A 20530-nucleotide genomic window follows, 5' to 3' on the forward strand; every position below is an offset into this window, starting at 1 on the left:
AATAACTGCATTTGCTAAGATTGTCAGTGTGGCACATGCACAAACAATTCTTATCTGGGATGTGTCAACCTATGGATCTGTAGGTGCTAAGTAAACATAATCCTCGGTGATTCATCTAGTAGATAATGTTATATATTTCCCGGTGGGAGATGCTGAATAGAAATCTGGGATCTTATTTCTATCCCCGTTCAGTACCAAGAATGCTGCTATGCAATTTCATTTGTTACTGAAACATTAAAAGTAGGGTAGAACTAATGGGTTGGGGAAAGTAGTTTCCCATAAGTTTTACGATTTCCAAACAGATTCTTTAAAGCTGGTCTAAAAATGAAAAAGAAAAAATGCTTTTCAAGTTATTTATTGAAACTACCAAGTTTGTGGTTCTTTAAGCTCGCAAAGCTTCTGTAGCTTCTGTATTCTGGTTGGCTTTCAGTAAAGGCACGTATCTATTATGTTCGGTTTTATACAATTTTATAATTTTAGACATGCTTAGTGCATGTATAAATGGGATAAATGTAGTGCATGGGATATAATATCAATATGATTTTAGTACTTTTGCCAGCTTCTGTAAAATTATTTTGGAAAGCTAGCTTCTCGGTTATGCAGCAAATTCTCATAGTCACTGAAGACCACAATCAAAAGTATGCAGAAATTTAAATGTGAAAGTGAACATCAAAACAATTCCTTTTCTGTAAGAGATGGAAAACCTGTTTATTTTGAGAACAGCATTTTCTTCTTAATGAAAATAGGCAACTTGCCACTGTGACACAAGAACAGCCATTTATAATAAAATTCTGACTGAGCATTTCTTTTTAAAGGCAGTTGCTGTGTTAGTGAAGCAGCTGGTTACACTGGAAGTGGTGGTGTTGCTATGTGTGGAGATGAACAGTGTAAAATGCAGTTTACCATCAAAGTCATTTTAGTTTATCTGCTTTCTCTGAAGTAAGGGCATAGTGTGTTACTGGTAGAGTCAGCACTTAGATTTCAAGGTCCTTGGAAGTGCCAAACTTGTGTTGGTTTTTTTGTCATCGGTGCCTGTAGGAGGGGAGAGAGTGGCCAACATGACAAATTGAGAGTTGAACAGAAAAGTGATTATAGAAACTCTTGGATAAAGAGTGTGGACAGGGAGGTTGAAAATAATTCACTCAGCTGCTTCACTGCAAAAATGCTGGGCTGCAGTTCAGAAAACCTTCAGGCTGCAGTCTGAAAGCATTAGTCTTGCAAAGGCATTAGGGTTTTGTGTTGGTTTTTTTTTTTTTTTTTTTTTTACATTTCATTATCAGGGTGATCATCTAGCTAGCCTTTTGCTCTGACGCAGTATCAATTGTAGTCCTTGTGGATGACACTGATGTAAAACAGTCCTGACAACAACACTGAGGTGGAAAAGTATAGTCAATATTGGTTTCTGGTTTTATTGTAGGCTTAATTTAGTAGTTGAAAGTCCTGGAGTTTTTTCTGTAGTGACTGGATATAGCAGAGGTGATAGCGGTGTGCCATGACCTGTGCCAGCTGCCTTCCAGAGGGAGGGAGCGCTGCTGAAGCTTTCTGTGAGCAAATCCTGATCTGCCTCTGAATCTCTCTGGGGCGGTGTCTGCTGCTTTGTGCTAACTGTACACCGCTGCAGGATAAATCAGATTATCTCCTTCAATGGGCTTATGAAATTAATGTTTTTGTAGAAGAGCATTGGTATCGTCAAATAATCATTGACAATGTCCACTGTGCCCTATAGACTCTAGAGCAGTTACTTCTGAAAATTTCACTTTTAACTGATGAACTATTGTACTTCCAAGAAATAAGATTAAATTTCCATATGAAGATACAGAAATTTAAGAAGTTAGCCATTCTAGAACACTACCAATGTAGGAAAATGTTTCTTATATCTTCATCATGGATTATGGCTTTCTTCTATATGGACTAAACATTTTTTACATAGTAACATATATTTTAAAATTTTGTTTAAAAACCCTACATCTCTTGCTATTGGCTGCTGTTATTACTGTATAGTTTTTTCATCTGTAAGATGAAAAAAATATCAAAATTAAAATGAAGGGTGCATAAAGAGACCCAGTATGTTTGCTGAACCAAAGTATCTCTCAACAAGGAATTTATTATAAGTCTTGATACCTTACAGATCAGTTTTCCTATAAAAAGCTGTGTACCAAATCAGTTAAGGATAATGATCTATAAAACTAGGAACAAATCAACAAGGATGAAGCAGCTAGGCAAAAATAACTTGGAAATACATGTTCAACAGTTTAATGTTGTTTGAGAACACTTCAGTAGATGCTCACAAAACAAACTAGCATAGTTTGAGAAATACGACATTAGTGCTGCTCTGATTTTAACTGTATGGCATAGAAGGGCAGTGTTAGTGAATGGAAAAAAGTCACAAATAGTAAAGTCCTAGAGTTGAATTTTTAACCTGTGTTTTAATATTTCTGTCACTGAGAAATCGTTTTAAACTGTTACTGATAAAAAGTTAGAGGTAACAAACAGCTGGAGAAATAAATAAAATAGTCACTGATAAAGAGAATATAGGTTAATTGAGTTGCGTTCAGGCACAAGAATTTTTTCAGCATATCCAAATATAATTTTGTATCTTGAAATAATAGATGCACACTGTATTTCCATCTTTATTCCAGGAAGCAATTATCTTTTAAGGACAAAACTCTCTTTCCCAAGAACAGGGAATCACAGTCATCAGTTGAAGCTGGAGTCATGTTGTTATGCTTTGGCCAAAAGCATACATCCAAGAGCTGCAGTGCCGGGGTTATATTGTCTCTGTATTTGGCACTGTTCTGAAAAAGGCTCGATTGCTGGTTCCAGATGGGTGTACTTTGAGAAGGACATTGAAAACTGGACACAATTCAGGGTAGGGCTGTAAGAATTATGAAGGAATTGGAAGTGTGCTGTATGGTGAAAGATTTAGAGCTCAGTCTGTTTAGTTTAGCAAAAGTGTTGTTAAGAGGTCATTTGATCATAATCTTAACATATTCATGTGGTGAGCAGAAATGTGATAATAAAAAGCTTCTCCATCTAGCAAACAGCAGTAAAATAAGAACCAACAGCTTGAAGCTGAAGTCAGCCAAATTAATTTGGAAATAAGCTGCAAAATTTTAACAGGGAAGGCAGTTAAACACAACTTACCAATAGCTGTGATGTGTTTGTAAACACTGGAAAGAACATAATTAATATTGTGTGTTTTTCTGAAGGACTTACTATAGCTTAGGAACAGTTGTTAATGTGAACTGGAAATTGATGCAGGGGAGCCTGCAATATTCAGGGATCACAATACTCACATCTTTCCTTAAAGTCCAGGGCTCTTTGCAGTGCAGTATGATGTTAATTGCTGTTCAATTCAATTATGGTTTAACCATTAGGAGAATTTTTAAGGTGTTTCTACGTGGCACAGTGTGGTGCAAGTATCCACACTGACCCTGAACAAACCAGATGGGTACTAAACCCTCCAAAATTACGCTAACCTGGTTTCCCACCAGGAGTGGCATATAGTGCTTTTTAGCAGCGTTGAGATGCTTGTATGTGATACTTGGTGATCACAGCTGCTTGCTTACTCTTAACAAGCTCCTACAGGCAAGGAATCCTTGAAGCCCTTGGGAATTATACGTAAAAATAAGGATTTCTTATACAGGGAGAAAGAGGTTTCCAAAATAAGATTTTTTTTCATTTTTTTTTTCTTTTTATTGTTTATGTGTGTTCAATTTGAGAACAGATAAATTAATGCAAGAAAAGTTACCAGTTACTTTGAGCTAGAAGCCATATAGGACTTGGGAAACGTGTGATGTGAAAATAGTTGGAGGCTGAGAAATAGTGAAGGAAAAAACGTTAGAGGCCCTATTCTTACTCTTTCCTAAACATCAGATTATCTCCATTGTGGAAACAGGATACTGGACTGCTGGATTACTTGTCTGATCTCGTGGATTTTCTTACATGCGTTCTAAAAGAGTCTGTTTCATACTATTACATTCTGAGAAACCAAATCTGTAACTTTTATGGTAGCCTGTAATGTTTCAGAGTGTGAATCTCTCAGAACAAATACATGCGAAAGAAAGTTTGTTTAAAAAGATTTCAGAAAACCCTTTAAAATTGATTAATTGTATCAATTTTACAACAGTAAGTTAAAACTGATTGTTTCAGTTTTGTCATATCAACTTAAAACTGGACTGTACATTTTGTTCATTGAACTGTCATTTTGATGTATTGGACAGATTTATCGTGCAGTTAATGCCTCTGCCTTTTAGATATGAGTTGCCAGTGCTGGCAAAAGAAATTCAGGAAAACAGCCTGTATAACGGTGGATTACTTTCCAACTGTTGAAATGCCTTCTACTCTCTTGTTTAGCTCTGAATGTTGTCAAACCACTTCACAGTACAGTATATGGAACATCTTGTTTATTGGCCTATGGCTTGCCAGTACATCTGTGGATGGGCTACTTAAAGCCATTGATTGAGTCATTGCTAGAAAAGCAAAAGAATTGGAAAAGTACATGAACCAGAAGGAAAACTGTATAATTAAAGCATTGCCTTTATGTATTCTGTTACACAGACAGCATGGAGCTGCCTGACTGGAGAATGTGCTGGTGTAGACGTTAAATTGAAGATCACAGCATTAAGAAAATCTGACCTGATAGCTAGCACAGTCTTGGGCCTTTCCGCTTGATGACTAAGGGTATACCAGCAGTACACTATGTACTTCTCTTAAAAATCAGACTGTAACTGTTCTTGAAAGATAAGCATACACATTATTCTGATGTTTTTTTTTTCCCTGATGTGTCTCTAGAAGTTCATGAAACTTTTCATGTTTCATGAAAAAAAAGTTTCATGAAATTTTTAATGCACTTTATGAAATCATAAAATGTGTGTTATGGAAAGGGAGACTTTGCTACCATATTTGTGACCAAAGGTATCTGATATTGTTAGATTCTAGGCAATTCAGCATGTAGTTGCAATAAACATCGAAGTACGTGGGTGTGCTAAAGCTTTGTACTCACATCAGATTAAAAATATTTTGCTTTCATTGCTATGTTTCACAATGAACTCAGTTTGCTTTTTGATTAAAAAAAATGCTTAGATCGCCTTCTGTATATATTGTGCTATGTAATGACTTATGAAGTAGATCACATAAATCTCAATATTTGCACAGTATTTAAAATTAGAAAATGTTGCTTTTAATTGTCATGTAAAATTTAAATAGGCAGCATTCATCCACATGATCGCTTTCTTGCTAAAATTTTTATTTAACACTTTCTGAATAGCTGTGATTCATGGCTTTATCTAGGACCTGGTTACGCAGAGATATGTATCAGTGAAGGATTTCTTCACATGCGTGTCGTAGTATTTTCAGGATCCGTATTTTTACTGACTTCTTGTGAAAATTCTTACTCCTCTTCAGAAATGGGTAAATTCATATTCAACAGAATCAATTTTTATTCTTGATATTTGCTTAAAATAGCAGAAGATGTAAACACTTTTTATAGTAAATGAAAAAACATCCTATTAATTACTCCATATAGATTTTTAGGATGATTTATCTTTCAGTGAAATTGCAAGAGGGGAAAAGTAGCTACATTCTAACACTGCTAATAATTTCCTATCTTTCATATATTCCACAATTAGTACAAGTAAAAAAATCACAAGAGCTGTAGTTTGATTACATTTTTTGGGTTTGTTTTTCCTTTTCAGTCGGTGGTGAAAACTGGGCGGTTGCTGATTAGCCATGAGGCTCCCTTGACAGGAGGATTTGCATCTGAAATCAGTTCTACAGTTCAGGTACACATGTTATTTGTATTTAAGTGTTTTGCATGGCTGAATATGGATACCTATAGAAGGAATATTTATTGCTACGTTAAAAGTAGAGTTTTAAATATTTTTTTAAGTTATGTCTTGTACATTTTTATTAAACTTCTGTTTTGTGGATGCTTGTGTTAGTTTATCTGAACAGCTGAGAAATCATGTACCTGCCAGGCACTGTGTATACCATGCGCTAAGCTAGAAAATGTAACCTTCACTGAAAAGCAGGGAGGGTGCACTTGCAAATGCAAAGGGAAAATCTGTCTGTATAGTCTGGTTTTAATGTACTTTTTTACCTTTCTCATATTTTTAACTCAAAGCTTCTTAAAAATACATTCTAGGAATGTTGAAATCAGACACAGAAAAAGCACACAGGTCCAGTACAGAATAATGTGGTGCTAGACATAGCATTCAGAGATCTCGTCGGGCAAGCAGTCTGTGGAAGTGGTTCATGTGTAGTTGTGGTGATGCTCACACACGTGTAGAGTTTGTATGCACAGACGGCTTTCTAAGGTTGAGATATACATCAGCATCAGTTACCTGGAGCATTACACTTCAACTTCTATTGAAAGCCTTTTGAGCTTTCTAACGTGTTTTGTATCTGTGCTTGCATACAGATTTTCCCCCTAACTTTTCTTTCTTTCCTACACACCTCAGTGATACTGGTTTTCAGAAACATCTAAACTAACTGTCTATCAGAGTCTGATCGCTATTTTCCGATTGCTCTATTCTTAGAGTAGTTAAATTATCAGACTAGAGAGGAAAGGGATTCTAAAATTTGCAAAATATAAACCATACTGGCACTAGTTAAAGCTTGGGAATTAGCCTTTTTGTAGGAAGGAATAGTTCTGGGAATGTAATTTTGAATTAAATATGCATAAGGAGCCTGAAAACTGTTTCTTGAGCATTGTGGTACAATTTCTTTTAAAGAACAATTGTATTCATTTTGTTATAATTATATGAAGATCATTAATTTTTTCTACCAAATTTTTGCCTCTGTTAAGAACCAAATATTTATAAACCTCCTATGTAACTAATATTTGACCTCCTTTCTTTTATAGGTAGCCTCTTTAATTAAAATAGATCTAATAAAGTCATAAGGTACTGCCAACCATGAGTGGTGAAAGTGATGATTTTTCTTAAATTCTTACAAAAATGTGAAATACACTCAACCAAAATAGCTTGTCTTTTAGTGTCTTGTGTTGTTATTAACACTTGAGGAGAAAACTATTCTAAGCCGTGCAGCCACCTCATAATTTATTGGCATAACAAAGGAACGCATATGTGTTGGAGAAAAACGTGAGTTAAAAAGAAAAAAAGCCTTATCAGTAAATATATTGGAAAAGCATGGGATGATCAATATATTGCTGAAACTACAAAATGAGTTTTTAATCTCTTCAGGCCTTCACTAAGAAAGTCACTTACTTGGTAGATCTATCTTGCAGTTGTTTTTCATATGAGATTTATTTTGACAAATAGCACTTATTTAGAAAACAAAGTTTTAAATGCTTTAATAAAGGGCTGCTTATTTCTGTCAATGTTGAAAGCAAATACTTGTTTCATGATAGTAGCTCTTAATTTTATATTTGTATTTTTTAGGAAACTAGGATACGTATCTTGAGAAATATTAGTTGATTTATCACGCGAGCTACCTCAGAATAAACTGGACTGTAACTCTTTGGCATTGAATTTGTCTATGACAAGTTTCTTTCGTATAAATTGGTTGACTTGAATCTGTGTTATAATCATATTGTCGTTACTCTTTATATCCATTCTTCACGATTCTGTCATCTGTACTAACATTTTGATACCAGTTATTTTTAAGAATATGCATACTGCAAAAGAGATTAGAATAATATTTACAAAGCATTACAACTTTTTTACAAAACAGTATGGCTTTAGGCATAATAAAGACCTTGCTTTTTTTATTCAGTTAAAACACTTAATCTCTAAATGATCAAGTTAAGTCCATATGTCTAGTATCACTGTGCTGTAAAAATAAAAAGGAAAAGTGAAATTCTCTTTTGCTGGACACAATGCATACTGAGAATGCCAAAAATCAGGGATTGCAATTGGCTTTAGTTTCCTCTTACACATGGAAGTAATAAGACTTCAATAAAGTGTGTCCAGTTGGATTAGATGGTTAGTTTCCATATTGTTATTCCTTCCTTGCTGTGAGGTCTCTCATCATAGAAATAAGGTGAATAGAAGTACATAGGTTATTTTAAAAGTTAACTGTCCCAAACACTTCATAATAATGTACACTTCAAGGGAAACAGTACGAATGGAAATGATGGCTTTCGCTCATGAACTATATGAAACAGATTTCTTTTTGCATATGTGAGATTAAAAACAGTGTTTGGAGAGCATATAAAATAAGATTTTTGTGTCATACAGAATATTTTAAAGGGGCACATTACTGAGTAGTCATTTACTCTTTCTCAAACACATGAAACAAAGAACAGGATGAAATGGTGCTGCTAAAACTGCGTGGTATGACTTTACCCTTGGTGCTGATGCTTCAAATGTGATCTCAACGGGTATTCTGAAGTGAGCAACAGATAAATTCAGTACAGGTACACAATACTTCATATTTGATTATATTCTGTATAAAAGCTTGCAAAATACTCATGTTCAGCAGAGAGGGCACTAAGCTTTTGCTTAAGGCATACAGTTGGAGCACAGTATGGGAAGCCTTGGAGAAGGGCCCACTGAGTTGTCACTTCCAAAATAATTCCAAAATAATGAGGGTGTGGAAATCATCAGTACATTAATCACTTGTAATAGAAAAGAATGTAAATCCAGTATTTGTGTCCCTGCTTACAAAAAAAGGGGGGGAGGGAGGAGAGAAACAAGAGTTTTCAAGAGAGAGGGATTAGAGGGAAGAAGTGGTAGATGTTAACAGTGGTTAAACTGTGTGATAAAAGGCTCATCTTCATACAGACAGACAGACACAAAGGAGCCCAGAGGCACAGCGTCAGGCAGGGGCACCCCGGTGAAGAAATGGAGCTCCTGACACTCAGCTTCTGCCAGGGCTGTCCCCAGCATCAGCCCTGTGGGCCAGGATGGCGACCCCCAGCACTAGGAGTCAGGCACACTCTGGATGACTGTGCAGACTGAGGGGGGTTGCTGCCTGATAGACTTTGGGACTTATTATGGGATGCAGGGAGGAGCATTTTGAAATCATACACGATTTATGGGATGTTTAGAGGAAGAACCGAAGATGGGGAGAGGTGGGGACCAAGGTGGTTTGGGGAGGCATAGGTGGGGGAAAATTGAGAGATGAAGGGGTAAAAAGGACTGGCCGCATATAAACAGGCTGGTGGGCATGACTGGCCGTGCCCCGTGCTTGATCAGCATATGTCCTGTCTTCTCATTAAACTCCATTTCTAACTATTTTCCTGGGTGAGACTCAGAGTTTCTATCCTTTGTGCACATGTGTGCATGGAGGTCTGAGTGCCAGCCACTGGAGTCATGGGGGCCAGTGTGCCCAGGGCGCTGGGCTGGCAGCGTGCGAGTGCGTCTGTCACTAGCGAATACCAGTCTGGACTAGGTTAAGTGAGCCAAGTGTGCATCTCTCTCTATCTGTGTGTGTCTCAGGGAGTCAACTGGGCAAGTTGACTACTGGAGGAACCAGGATTTTCGAGCAAGCCAGCTACTGGAGAGACCGTAGGGCCTGGGGTCAACAGAGAGAGACCTGTTGGTGTGTGTGTCTGGTGGTGACTGAGACAATAAGGGAGATCAAGGATCCAGGGCAAGCTACTGGCCAGACAGCAGTGTCAAAGCACAGTAACTGCAGGGGTCTGCAGGGTGCGTGTGTCTGCGGTGGTCTGTAAGTCGGGGTGGATGTCTGTCCCAGCAGCTGGAGTGGGACTGGGAGTAGGGAATCGTGTATGCAGGTGTCAGCAACTGGAGAGATCGAGGATCTTGGTCTTAGGGAGTTGTGTCAGGGTGATGTAGGTACATGCTGTATTATTCTACCTTCCACTTTTGTTCAATCTTGTGATCACTTTATTTTAGTTAGTTTGTGATGTTTCATCTTTTAAGTGCCTGCTATTCCAGAGCTACTTATAGCTGAGGTTGACCAACCTAGATGCATGTTGTTTCTCTAATTAAAGCAATGTTTCTGAAATTAGGTTAAACTCTAATCCGTGATTGTCTTTCAGTAGTGCCCCTGTACTAAAAAGCTACATTACAGAACAGGAGCTTGCAGTCCCACTTCCTCCTTGTCATTCTTGTATCAACAAAATGAAGGTGATGGTGGGTGTGACACAATTTCAGAAAGAAGTGCAAGACTTAGTAGAGGATTGTGAAACAGTAGATTCTTCAAGGGAAAATGAACTCACTTGCATGAGGAACTAATCCTTGATTTTAGAAGTCTTTCATGCTTGCAAAGGTTGATAACCCTTTTATCAGATCTCTTTATTTGTAGCTGCTGTTGTGTCATCCCCTCTGATTTAACTTGTAATGTGTTGCTTTTTCTTGCAAATGAAGGGATCGTTATTCTGGTTGACTTTTACTAGAATGAGCCTTTGAGCCTAGCTGTATTGATCTCTTTGTAGAAAGCTGAGTTCCTTCTGGATGGAGCACTTCTGTTGAGTTTGCAGAGTAACAGGAGTAAGGGATCCGAACATAAAGCTGTAATCTGCAGTAACCCACCATCATCGTTTGGAAGTGCTGTAGATTATAAAGATTTTAGTTTCAGCAATGAGTGGTTACTGACAGGCTCATCTAGAACTAACTCAAAGGAAATCTTTCTTTAAGAAGTCATTACTGTCATCTCTTCATATTATTTCCAAATGATTTCTCTTTTACTCTGGGATGTAATATATTAGAAAGCTAAACTTACATTGAAAGCAGTCAGAATTTTATTGTGGTCAAAGCAACAGACCAGATTTGAAGAGAATTCTCAGATTCTGTTTTAGACAGAACTTAAATGAAACTTTTTTCTTTCCTCTAAAAGTAGGTGGCTTTTCCATATGAAATGTCAAACGCCTATTTTGTTTGTACATAATGTATTAGAAGAGAGTTCTTGAAATTTGGGTATGGCTAAAAATTTCATGGCAATCTAAAGAATGCTGTCTCATATCTCATTAAAAAAAATTTCAGTTACACAATTTTGAGAAAAATTTCATGTAAGCCTGAAACATAGCTTTTGTCTTTAAAATTGAATTTTTAAGTCACAGATATAATATGCAGTTCTTGCCATTTGCTGGTTTTATGTAGCTTCTGTATATGATAGAATGTGCACCCTGCTTTCAACATTAAAGACCATTCTGCTTAATTTCTGGCACATTTGGGTCCAAAAAATAGCAAGTGCTTAACCACAAGGCTTTGTCACCACTGAACTGGAATAGTACAATACATAGTGTTCGTTGTTGTTCAGGTGACCTTTCCTGTCCTGCTTTATCCAAACTGTGTTACAAAACCTATACTGTTGTTCTGAGAAGTGAAGGCAATTTGGTGGAGAATATATTTAGAAATTGGAAATGGAAAAGAACAGAAGTAAGACTGCTGGGGAAATTTATAGGTTGTTGTTTAAGACGTGCCTGTTGGGAAAGGATTAGGATGTACTGACTAGTGGCTTGATTTTTCATTTCCTGTTTTTTAGGGCTTGTACATCAAGTGTGTTGCACCATTGTTGCTTTCTATTGGAATATATGTGGGAAGGTTGTGTAATGGTTATGATAACGTGGTGGTTGCTATTTTGTGATAGGGCTGAAATAGATGTAGGGAATTAGCACATACCATCTGGCATCGATCTTGCAAATACAAAAGATGTATGTCACAGGAAGGTCTTGGTGGTTTCTACCTATTCTCTATAAATAATGGCTAAAATACTGAAAAACAGAAAATGCCTCAGTAATTTTGAATGTTTTCAATTAAGGAATTTAAAACTCCTTTTAGGAATTGGATCTTTGTATACATCAATAACATTATAGCAGATACACCATGAAAATGTGTACTGATATTAAAACACAAGGTGTGTGCTGCCCTGGCAAAGAACATTGCTGTCTGTAAAATAACAAGTGGACACAGTTTTTTGTAGTGTGTTGCACAGATGTAAAAAGGAACATTTTTTTTCTTCATTCTTGCAAGAACAGAGCAATTCTGGTTTAACTGCAGTTTTCTGTTTTAGTAGTGCTGTTTCTTTTCTTACTGCCTGGTAAATGTTTTGTCCCTGGGCATCTGGCTACACCTTGTGAAGGTCTGGGGAACAGCTACCAAAGAAACGTACAGGTGAACCGGAGCTCAGACCTCAGGAGTCCTTCCAGAGGATTCTGTGTGTTTTCTCAGTGTTACGTAAGGGTTTGTCTTCCAAAAGGTTGATATTAATCAGAGGATAGGTCCTAGCAAATTCAGTGGAATAACCTGTTTCTGAGGATTGAGTTACCTGATACTACTTTTTTCAATTGTTCAGTTCTATATCTAAAAATTGGATATAATAATATTTGTCTGTTTGGATTGATGGTGCTTTAGATTTCCTCCTGCTGCTGCAAACTAAGGCCTGATCTCTAGTAAGTGGTGTAATTTCCTGGTAGTGTATGACATGAGGAGAAACTGTTAGATGAGCTGTTTTTATGAGAAGCATTTCAGGAAAAGTGGGCATGTCCAGGAGTACCAAAGATGTAAGTTTCACAGCAATTTTGTTCTAAAGCAGTTTACCATAGAAAGAACGTGCCAAAACAAAAAAAAAAGCTGGAACACCACCAAAAAAATTAACTTTTTCAGCTGTATGAACATTTAAAGTAAAATAGCCCTAAGGCTGATATTGGACAGGAGCTGTCTTAAATGACTATTATTTTAGAGTCCTCCTAACGAAAAAATTTCACCTTTACAACAAAATGCTTTCAGTATGTTTGAACTGAATAATATTTTTTTTTATGCCATTACATTATCTGTCTTTTGAATTTGGGATGTTGAGATAACACCAAACAGTCCCATTGTTCCAGTTTTCTCATGAGCAGAAGTTCAGGTGGAATTTCCCAATGAAGCTGTGGCAGTCCTCCATGGCTCTTTGTGGTGCTTTGAGGAAGTGATTGCAATGCAGTACTCCAAAATTTTTGTGAGACCAGGTTTGCGTTTCAGATTATGCATCTGTGTGTCTGTACTTAGTGCCAAAGGAACTAACTAATAATTTAGTTTGTGGGATTTCTTTTGAAATTACGGTGAATAACATCAGATTTTGTGCTGGTGCCACTTAAAATCTAATTCTAATGAATTGGCTGTAAACATGTATTACAGTCTGTCTTTATTGAAAGGAATGCTTCTGGTGTAACTATTAATTTATATTTAAATGCTTTCTCACAATGTGTTGAAGCAAATTTGCCTTTTGAACTGACCGTTGAGGTATAATGGTATATGTCTGAAGAAGTTGGAGAAGTTTGAGGCACAAATTGTTAGAACTACTTATTTACAGAAATAAAGGAATTTTGAAATAATTCCCTGTTCAGTTGGAGAAATAACAAACATATTTTTTCAAGTTGATTAGAAAAGATGATTGAGCACAGGCCAGCCTGGAAGCTTTCCACAGGATAGACTTTTTTTCAGTGAGTAACGTTTTATGGAATGGTTAAATAAAAGAGGCTCTGGACTAAATGTAACACGGATACCTAAGAAAAAGGCACGCTAAAACAGGCAGGTACAGGAGTCTGGTTGTTCAGCTGACATAAAGTTATTAAATCTGAATGGATGCTTTTTAGCTTTGCTTTGACACAGTCACAATAGGCAATACAATTGGAAGAGATGAAATACCGACACAATGTAGCCCTTCATTTGCTGTCCTATTTAACTTTGCCGCTTACACGCTTTTAGCCCATCTAGTAGGAATCGCAAGCTATAAAAGCCTTGTTTTATAGATCACAGCATCAGTTTTTGTCACTAGGAGTATGATCTAGGAAATGTTGGTGTAGAATATAAAGAAAAGCTGGAATAAACACAGGGAAGTAAATCCATGGTGGGCATAAAATGTATAGTTATACCATAGAAAAAAGAGCAGTGATTTGAAGGAAAAGAAACTCAGAACATATAGAAATAAGCCAGAATAATGGAAAAAAAAATATTTCCTTAATAAGTATTTGGGAGTAGTAAGGGAAGTATCCTCAACATGACATTGCCATTCAGTGACTTGAGGCAAAGGTGTATATGAAAGGTGCATGAAGATGTTCCTTGTGTTTATGAAATACAAATATAGGCAGTTCAGCAATCCCCAATTCATGGTGCAGCATGAAACAGAAGCAATTTTGCTATGCAAGTGTGAAGTCTTGCATAGTATGGAATGTCATCAGCATATTTTGGTAGGCAATGTAGAAAATAAGATTGGATGTTTAAAACAGCATGTTTTAAAACCAAGATTTCTCAAAGAAAATAAAGCTGTCATTCATCAAGAAAAACTGAGATTAGTGTAGTACAAAAATGTTAAAAAAATTAAGATTCACTAGTGATAATGAAAATTTCAGTAAAATAAATACAGAAAATCTTTGATGTTAGGAATTTGACTTGTGAGTTTAATGTGAATCTTTTATACTAATTATCAAGACAAGCTATTCTCTATCTTAAAGAGCTTTCTAAAGAGCTTGGATACAGCAATAAACACTTGAGATTTTCTGTTTTGTTTTAAATAGAAGAGCAAGTTTTGAGTCTTGTACTCTGCTATGTGCCCCCTTCTAGACCTTTACCCTCATGGCTCCAGTGCCTGCATAGTACCTGAGGCTTGTGAACCCAGCTGTAGGGATTTGGTGGTTGTGTTTGTCTGGCAGAGGTGGTATTTTTCTGAGTCTGTATCACTTTTTAAAAGGGAACCAAAAATCTAACACACAGTGCCTGTACTTTCTCCACACGAACTTTTTGGGGCCAAAATTCTTCTGGATGTTACACTGGAGTCTCTTACTATACAGTTTGACTCATTGTGTGGAAATACCTTAATTTTCGTCTTTCTTATATTCTGATACCTATAACACATCCAGAATTCTTGGTTTATAACTGTAAGAAATGCGGCACAAGATGAATGGATTTCCAAGTTTTGTTTGATGTTATCATGTCATAAAGTCCAATTTACTCATGAAACTTCATGCATGCTTATTTTATTTTTGGTGGACATAGGGAGGAACAAATTTCTCCAAGATGCAAATTGCAAACAGAAAATCATTATAGTAGTGGCATGTGTTATCAGTTCAGGCTACAAGGGAATGTAGTGTGCTCCTCTAGGTTGGAAAAAATTCAGTACTAAGAAGAGAAAAATGATTTAATGAATTGAATGTTGCCAAATATTAAATGAGGCACACAGTAATCTGTCTGTACTGTGTAAGACTCTTAAATACATTTCTTAAAACAAGCAAACAACCCCCAAATCCTAAAATAACATTCAAGTTGGAAAATGAAGTGCTCAGAGATTGTGGTGGATTTTTGTAAAATCTGCCCCAAAATGCACTCTCTATGAAGTTGTAAACACAGAGTGTTTACATGTCAATTAGTCCAGTCTCCAGACACAAGAAAAATGAAAATGTCTTATTCATCTGCAGCTCAGCTTGAAGTCTCTTCAGCTTCTGTTGAAGCACTTCATGAAAAGGTCTATGCAGGAGCGGGAACGTGTGCTAAGATACGTCCCAGCATAGGGTTCCTCATGCAGCCTTGCTTCTCTTGTTTTTTGGGGAGAGTCTCATTCCCTGCATGACAGGGGACAAAAACGAATGCCCTGCCTGCCCTACCTGCAGGCAGTGCCTCAACCAGCCACTCATGGCACATCCTTCTGATGGCAAATGATTAACCCAAGCTTGAATCCCACTGGCCCTGATTTGGACGTGGGTTTCTACACAGTGAGTGTGCCCTGCCTACTTGGCTTTGGGTCTGTCTGGTCTAAAACCTATGGGTTGGAGTAAGCTTCTCCCATGCACCCTGGGAGTATCCTCACTGCTGGCAGGAGCTAAAGCTATTTCTCCTTTGTGTTTTTTTTTTTTTATTGTTTCTTTTTTTTTTTTTCTCCTCTAGAGACGTAAGAATGAGACTGGAGCTTGGCAGCTACTGTAGGCACTTAAAGGAGAGGGACAGTAAGTGCTGCCTCATTAAGAGTCTTTAAGTGAGACAACAAGGTCACCAGTAAGATTTTGAGGGGCTGTTCCCAGTGTATGAGAATAAATGCCTATCCCCTGGAGTATGCTACAGATGCTAGCTTTATTGCTGTGGGATCCCAGTTCGCCCACAGGAAGGCTGGGTAGCACAGGTGTGTGCCAGTAAACAGCTCGCAGTGGATGGGGAGGGAAGGCCTAAGATGGGTCAGTGTGAGACTGCCTGCTTGTCCAGACAGACGTTTGTGGTAGGCAGTACCTGGCAAGAGCAGGCAGTATTTATGAAAGCACTCAACTCGGGAAAGAATATTTTTAGAGCTTGTAATTAACTTCTATGCTTTCTATAGAGTTACTTGAAAATAAGTAATATATTGAATAAATGCTTTTGGCACTGAAGCAAAATGACACTTTCCTGTCCTCCTTTCAGCTGTACCATCTGTTAAGCAGAGGGCAGCGTTTCTTCCAGATGCCCCAAACCCGATTTGTCTGCTCCTGTCTAAACTGGTTTTCTTGCATTGGTGGGATATGCAAGCGTGCAGCCAAGTCTTTTTTCATTTTTTTTTTTTTTTTGTGCAAATTCTTGAAGAGGCACAAGGAGTGTATTCCAGGACAATACAAAGTGGTAAAGTGGCAGAATATGCTGAGAGTCATTGTGGTTCAGTGAAATCAAAAGTTTGGGCTGCTGAACAAATTCGGTGTTGGATTCGCCTTAATCAGTTGAGTATATAGTGTTAAAGTATGCTCTTAGTGAATTTACTGTGGACGTTTTTATCATGTTCTGATATTTAATTTGGCATGCAAATGTTGATAACGCCTGAGGCTCAGCTCTAGCATCATTGTCCTGCTGATGTATCAGTGTTCGTTCATTGTGATTTATAACCTTGAACAATGTGTTTGGCCTTCCATATGCTAATTCTGAAAAAGACCAAAAACATGGGCACTGAGGCAGAATTTAAGTTTTCCTTGCTGTGCACTCACCCCTGTCCACGGGTTCATCTTGCTAGCTATTGGAAATTGTTGTTCTAGTGAAAGGAGATGTTTTGTATTTATACTTACTCTAAATTACAGTGTTACATTTTTAATTCAAACTGCTTTGATTAGAACTGTGTTCTAACATTACATTTCTGATGGCCCATGGAGCTGATAGAAACGAGAAGGTTTTACTCTAAATAGTGAGGAGGGCAAAAAATCTTCCGTGGACTGCATATCCTATGCATTCTGGTCTGTGATGTGGTTATATTTTTCCATTTTTATTTCTAATACCATATTAGAGTTCAGTAACATCAGCATTTTTAACTGGTATGTAAACATAACTAATGATGATTTAGAAGGACATCAAAACTACGAACTTTCCTATAGTAATTTTGGGTAAATGTTAAAGCTGTTACTGAGGAGGCCTTTATATTATACCATGTCAAATCGCTAACTCATTGCTTAATTCAAATTTATATAAAAAAATCCCTTCCATTTTAATAGGCTTTATAGTGCTTTGAAACTCTTGACTCTAATCTGATAAAGATGATCTGTGGCAGGACTCTAGAATAAGGTAACTCCGCAAAGTAATTACTAGCTCAAGGATATTTAACTTCTATTTGAAAACCTAACAGTACTGTGTTTAACTTGCTTTATTTAGTTTGGCATTATCTTTTCTTCTAAATGAGTTATGGGTCGCTTTAGAACTCCAAGTAAGTGGAGCTTTGAACGGCAGTTTACTATGGCAAGCCCAGGAGTCCCCCGTAAAAGCATGGTAGTGACCTTCCTCCCAGTTTCCAGTGCTTTAGAGCTATAAAATATGGTTTGGGTGGCTGAAGTCACTCGACCCTTGGCATCATTTCTCAAAACACTTGCATGGGATGCTAGAATCCTTTATTAGCCACAAGTATAGCAACTTAATACATACTAAGGTGTCCTGGCAAGTCAGGGTAAAGAATTATGTGGGGTTTTTTATTTGTACTGTATGTCAGGCTTATTTCTTTGGAGCAGACGCTATGTAGCTTGTCTTATTTACTTAGAAATCTAGTGGATTGGTTTGGGATCGTAAAGTGTTGATTCACAAAAACATACTGTTCTGTTTTTTCCTGGCCTTTCATATTTTGATATGGCCATTAGAAATGGTCTGGCTAGACCATCAGTTTAGAGCAGCAGACAGTTCGGTGTAGCGTGACTGGAGAAGAGGGGTCACTGGGATACAAAAATCTCTGCAGAATAGAGGAAAAAATACAATACAAAACAGAAGAATCTATGCTTGCATGTTAATGGATCACTGAAGCTTTTAAAATACTATATATATGTGTGTGTGTGTATATATATATGTATGGGACAAAGTTTTCTTTTCTTGGAGGTTTACTTTTAATTAATACATAAAAGACCTGTAAAACAGTGTGTATTTATTGTATTTTATGCATTCACACAAGATCAAATCGTTTCAGTTCCGTGCTGAATGTATTCATAGGAGAGAATGTAAAAAGAGCCTCTTGAACTTTTCTGAGCTTCTGTGCCCTTCCAGAGTGCCGTGAATTTTGTACTGTTGCTGTTGGCTACAGTAAGATCTTTAATACAGAGGAGAAAATGGAGGCTGCAGTTTTACTGCCTAAATAAACTAGTCTAGCAGCTCCTGCTGTGTCCTTTAGAAGGGAACTGCCTGCTCTCCCTGGGGACAGACATAGCTTGTCATAGCTGGCGTAAAGTCTCAAATCTGGACATAGGATTGTAGAATAAGTTATAACAGTGCTGAGTTTCTGTATGATAGTTTAGATAGGCACAGAGAAGGAAATTTTGGAGTAGTCTTTTTTTGTCCAGTAGCCCTTTTGAATGTAAATGGACACAGGCTCATGGCTCTCACGTCGGGATGTAGCAGTTAAAAAGGTATAATTAAAAATCTACAAAAGCAATTAAAACCAATTAAGAATTCCTGAGTTGCAGTTGTAAACCTGGAATTAGTTTCTGAGAAGAAAAAAAATGCGAATTTCAGTCAGTTACACGAGAAGAATAACAACACTGGGAGAGAGCCCTGTGTGTCGCTCTGTTCCTATGGCATTATCTGTGACAGTGCTTTAGGCTGCGAGAGAAAGGTCTATTATATACTGTAACAGCAGCATAAGAGAATGATCATGAGTTACTCTCCTAGCTGTAGATATGATTCATATGCTGTATTTAGGCAGTGGCTGTGATGCTTTATGTAGTTGTTTGCTATCACAGTGGGATTTTGAAAGGCAGCTTTATTGAAAGAGCAATAGCAGTAACAGGCATTTTGTCTACATCCCACTAGAAACGTTTGTTACTGTTACCATACTTAACAGTGAACGTCTAAGCAGGAAATGAAGTTACAGGCACACATAGCACAAATTATTCTACTGACAGCTCACAAGAAGCAAAAAATGATGACAACTTAATGCTGGACGTGACTGAGTCGGGAAGGAAGGTCTGCTTCCACTGTACCAAACACTGGAGCGGTGATTTTATAAAACACCCTTTAAAACTGAAAAGGTTCCGCCACAAAGAGCCAAAACCATCTTTTATTAATCTATATATGGAAGCTTCTGACTCTGGAAAAGTTGATCTGTGTAGCTGGAATTGTTCCTAAGATACATTGGCTTGGAAATAATATTTTGCTCCCTGTCATCACTGAATATGTGGCTTTTGTCCGTGTTGGGGCAAGTGGGGTTCTGATCATTCAGCTGCATTTTGCTGAAGCACTAGGCACGAACAAATGACTAGCAGTGCAGTAACTCTGATGTCTAAGGAGTTTAACGGTCTTGAATGGAAGTTAGAAGTAAGGAGCAGAAGCATTTTGTGTTCTCATAATTTGCTGAAAAAGTACCCTTGCTCCTGTACATTTTAAAGAAACTGCTATCCTACATTTGGGATAATGCAGATTAGGAAGGGAATATAGGTAAAATGTGGCTTTCCACTCTTTCTTTAAAAACTTTATAACTCTTGGCAGGGAGTTAGTAGGAAATACAAAGTGCAGAGATTTCAGAGCCATTGTCTGGATACTGTACCCTCTCCTTCCCAGAGTGTCTCTGACACTATCAACTTGGCTCTAAGTCACCCAGGGTAAAAATGTAGGAGATGAATTCAGTGGAATTAAGATTTCATTCTGAATACCGCCACCCCCCCCCCCCCCCCTTTTTTTTTTTTTTTTTTTGGTATTCCACTTCTTTTACAAGTCAGTGCATGGAAAGGATGGTTGGCTTTAAGTGTCACCTGTTAATTTTTTTTCTTTAACTGGTTGCACATGTGTAGAATTGGAAACAATTTACAGCAAACTACAGTGCTTTGCTTTTTTGTACCTTCTGTGTTCAACACATTAGTTGTGCTATGCATCAATGAATAACCTTGAAATAAGTAAATCCCTGAAAAGTGCAGTGTCTTTGAGCAAAGAAAATGTCAAGAATGTACCCTAATATTACAGTGTTACGAATAATATTGTTGATATATTATAAAAAGAAATGAATGTCACCAGGACTTCTAGAAGGGAAATGTCTCATGGTTTTGCTCTCTTTAGTTTTGCTGATTTCAGCAATATCATATCAGAACCTTATATGGTTTTGTACTTTATATCACATGAATAACAAGAGCTTATTGTATATTAGGAGAGGTAAATAAAGCTCTTTAGCAGCCAGCAGTTAATATAACTTACATTTTATACATATATATATG

General features: G+C 37.3%; 1 protein-coding gene across 2 annotated transcripts in view; it reads left to right on the forward strand.

The window, feature by feature from the left end:
- The window catches only part of BCKDHB (branched chain keto acid dehydrogenase E1 subunit beta), a 131841-nt gene that overhangs the window by 70237 nt on the left and 41074 nt on the right, over positions 1 to 20530 (forward strand). For both annotated transcript variants that reach the window (XM_055810236.1, XM_055810237.1), the window contains exon 9: positions 5697 to 5783. In XM_055810236.1, the coding sequence (XP_055666211.1) occupies positions 5697 to 5783 (87 nt within the window). The remainder of the gene's footprint in view (positions 1 to 5696; positions 5784 to 20530) is intronic.

This window comes from Falco peregrinus, chromosome 7 (genome assembly GCF_023634155.1).
Source record: "Falco peregrinus isolate bFalPer1 chromosome 7, bFalPer1.pri, whole genome shotgun sequence".
In the NCBI taxonomy this organism is placed as follows: domain Eukaryota; kingdom Metazoa; phylum Chordata; class Aves; order Falconiformes; family Falconidae; genus Falco; species Falco peregrinus.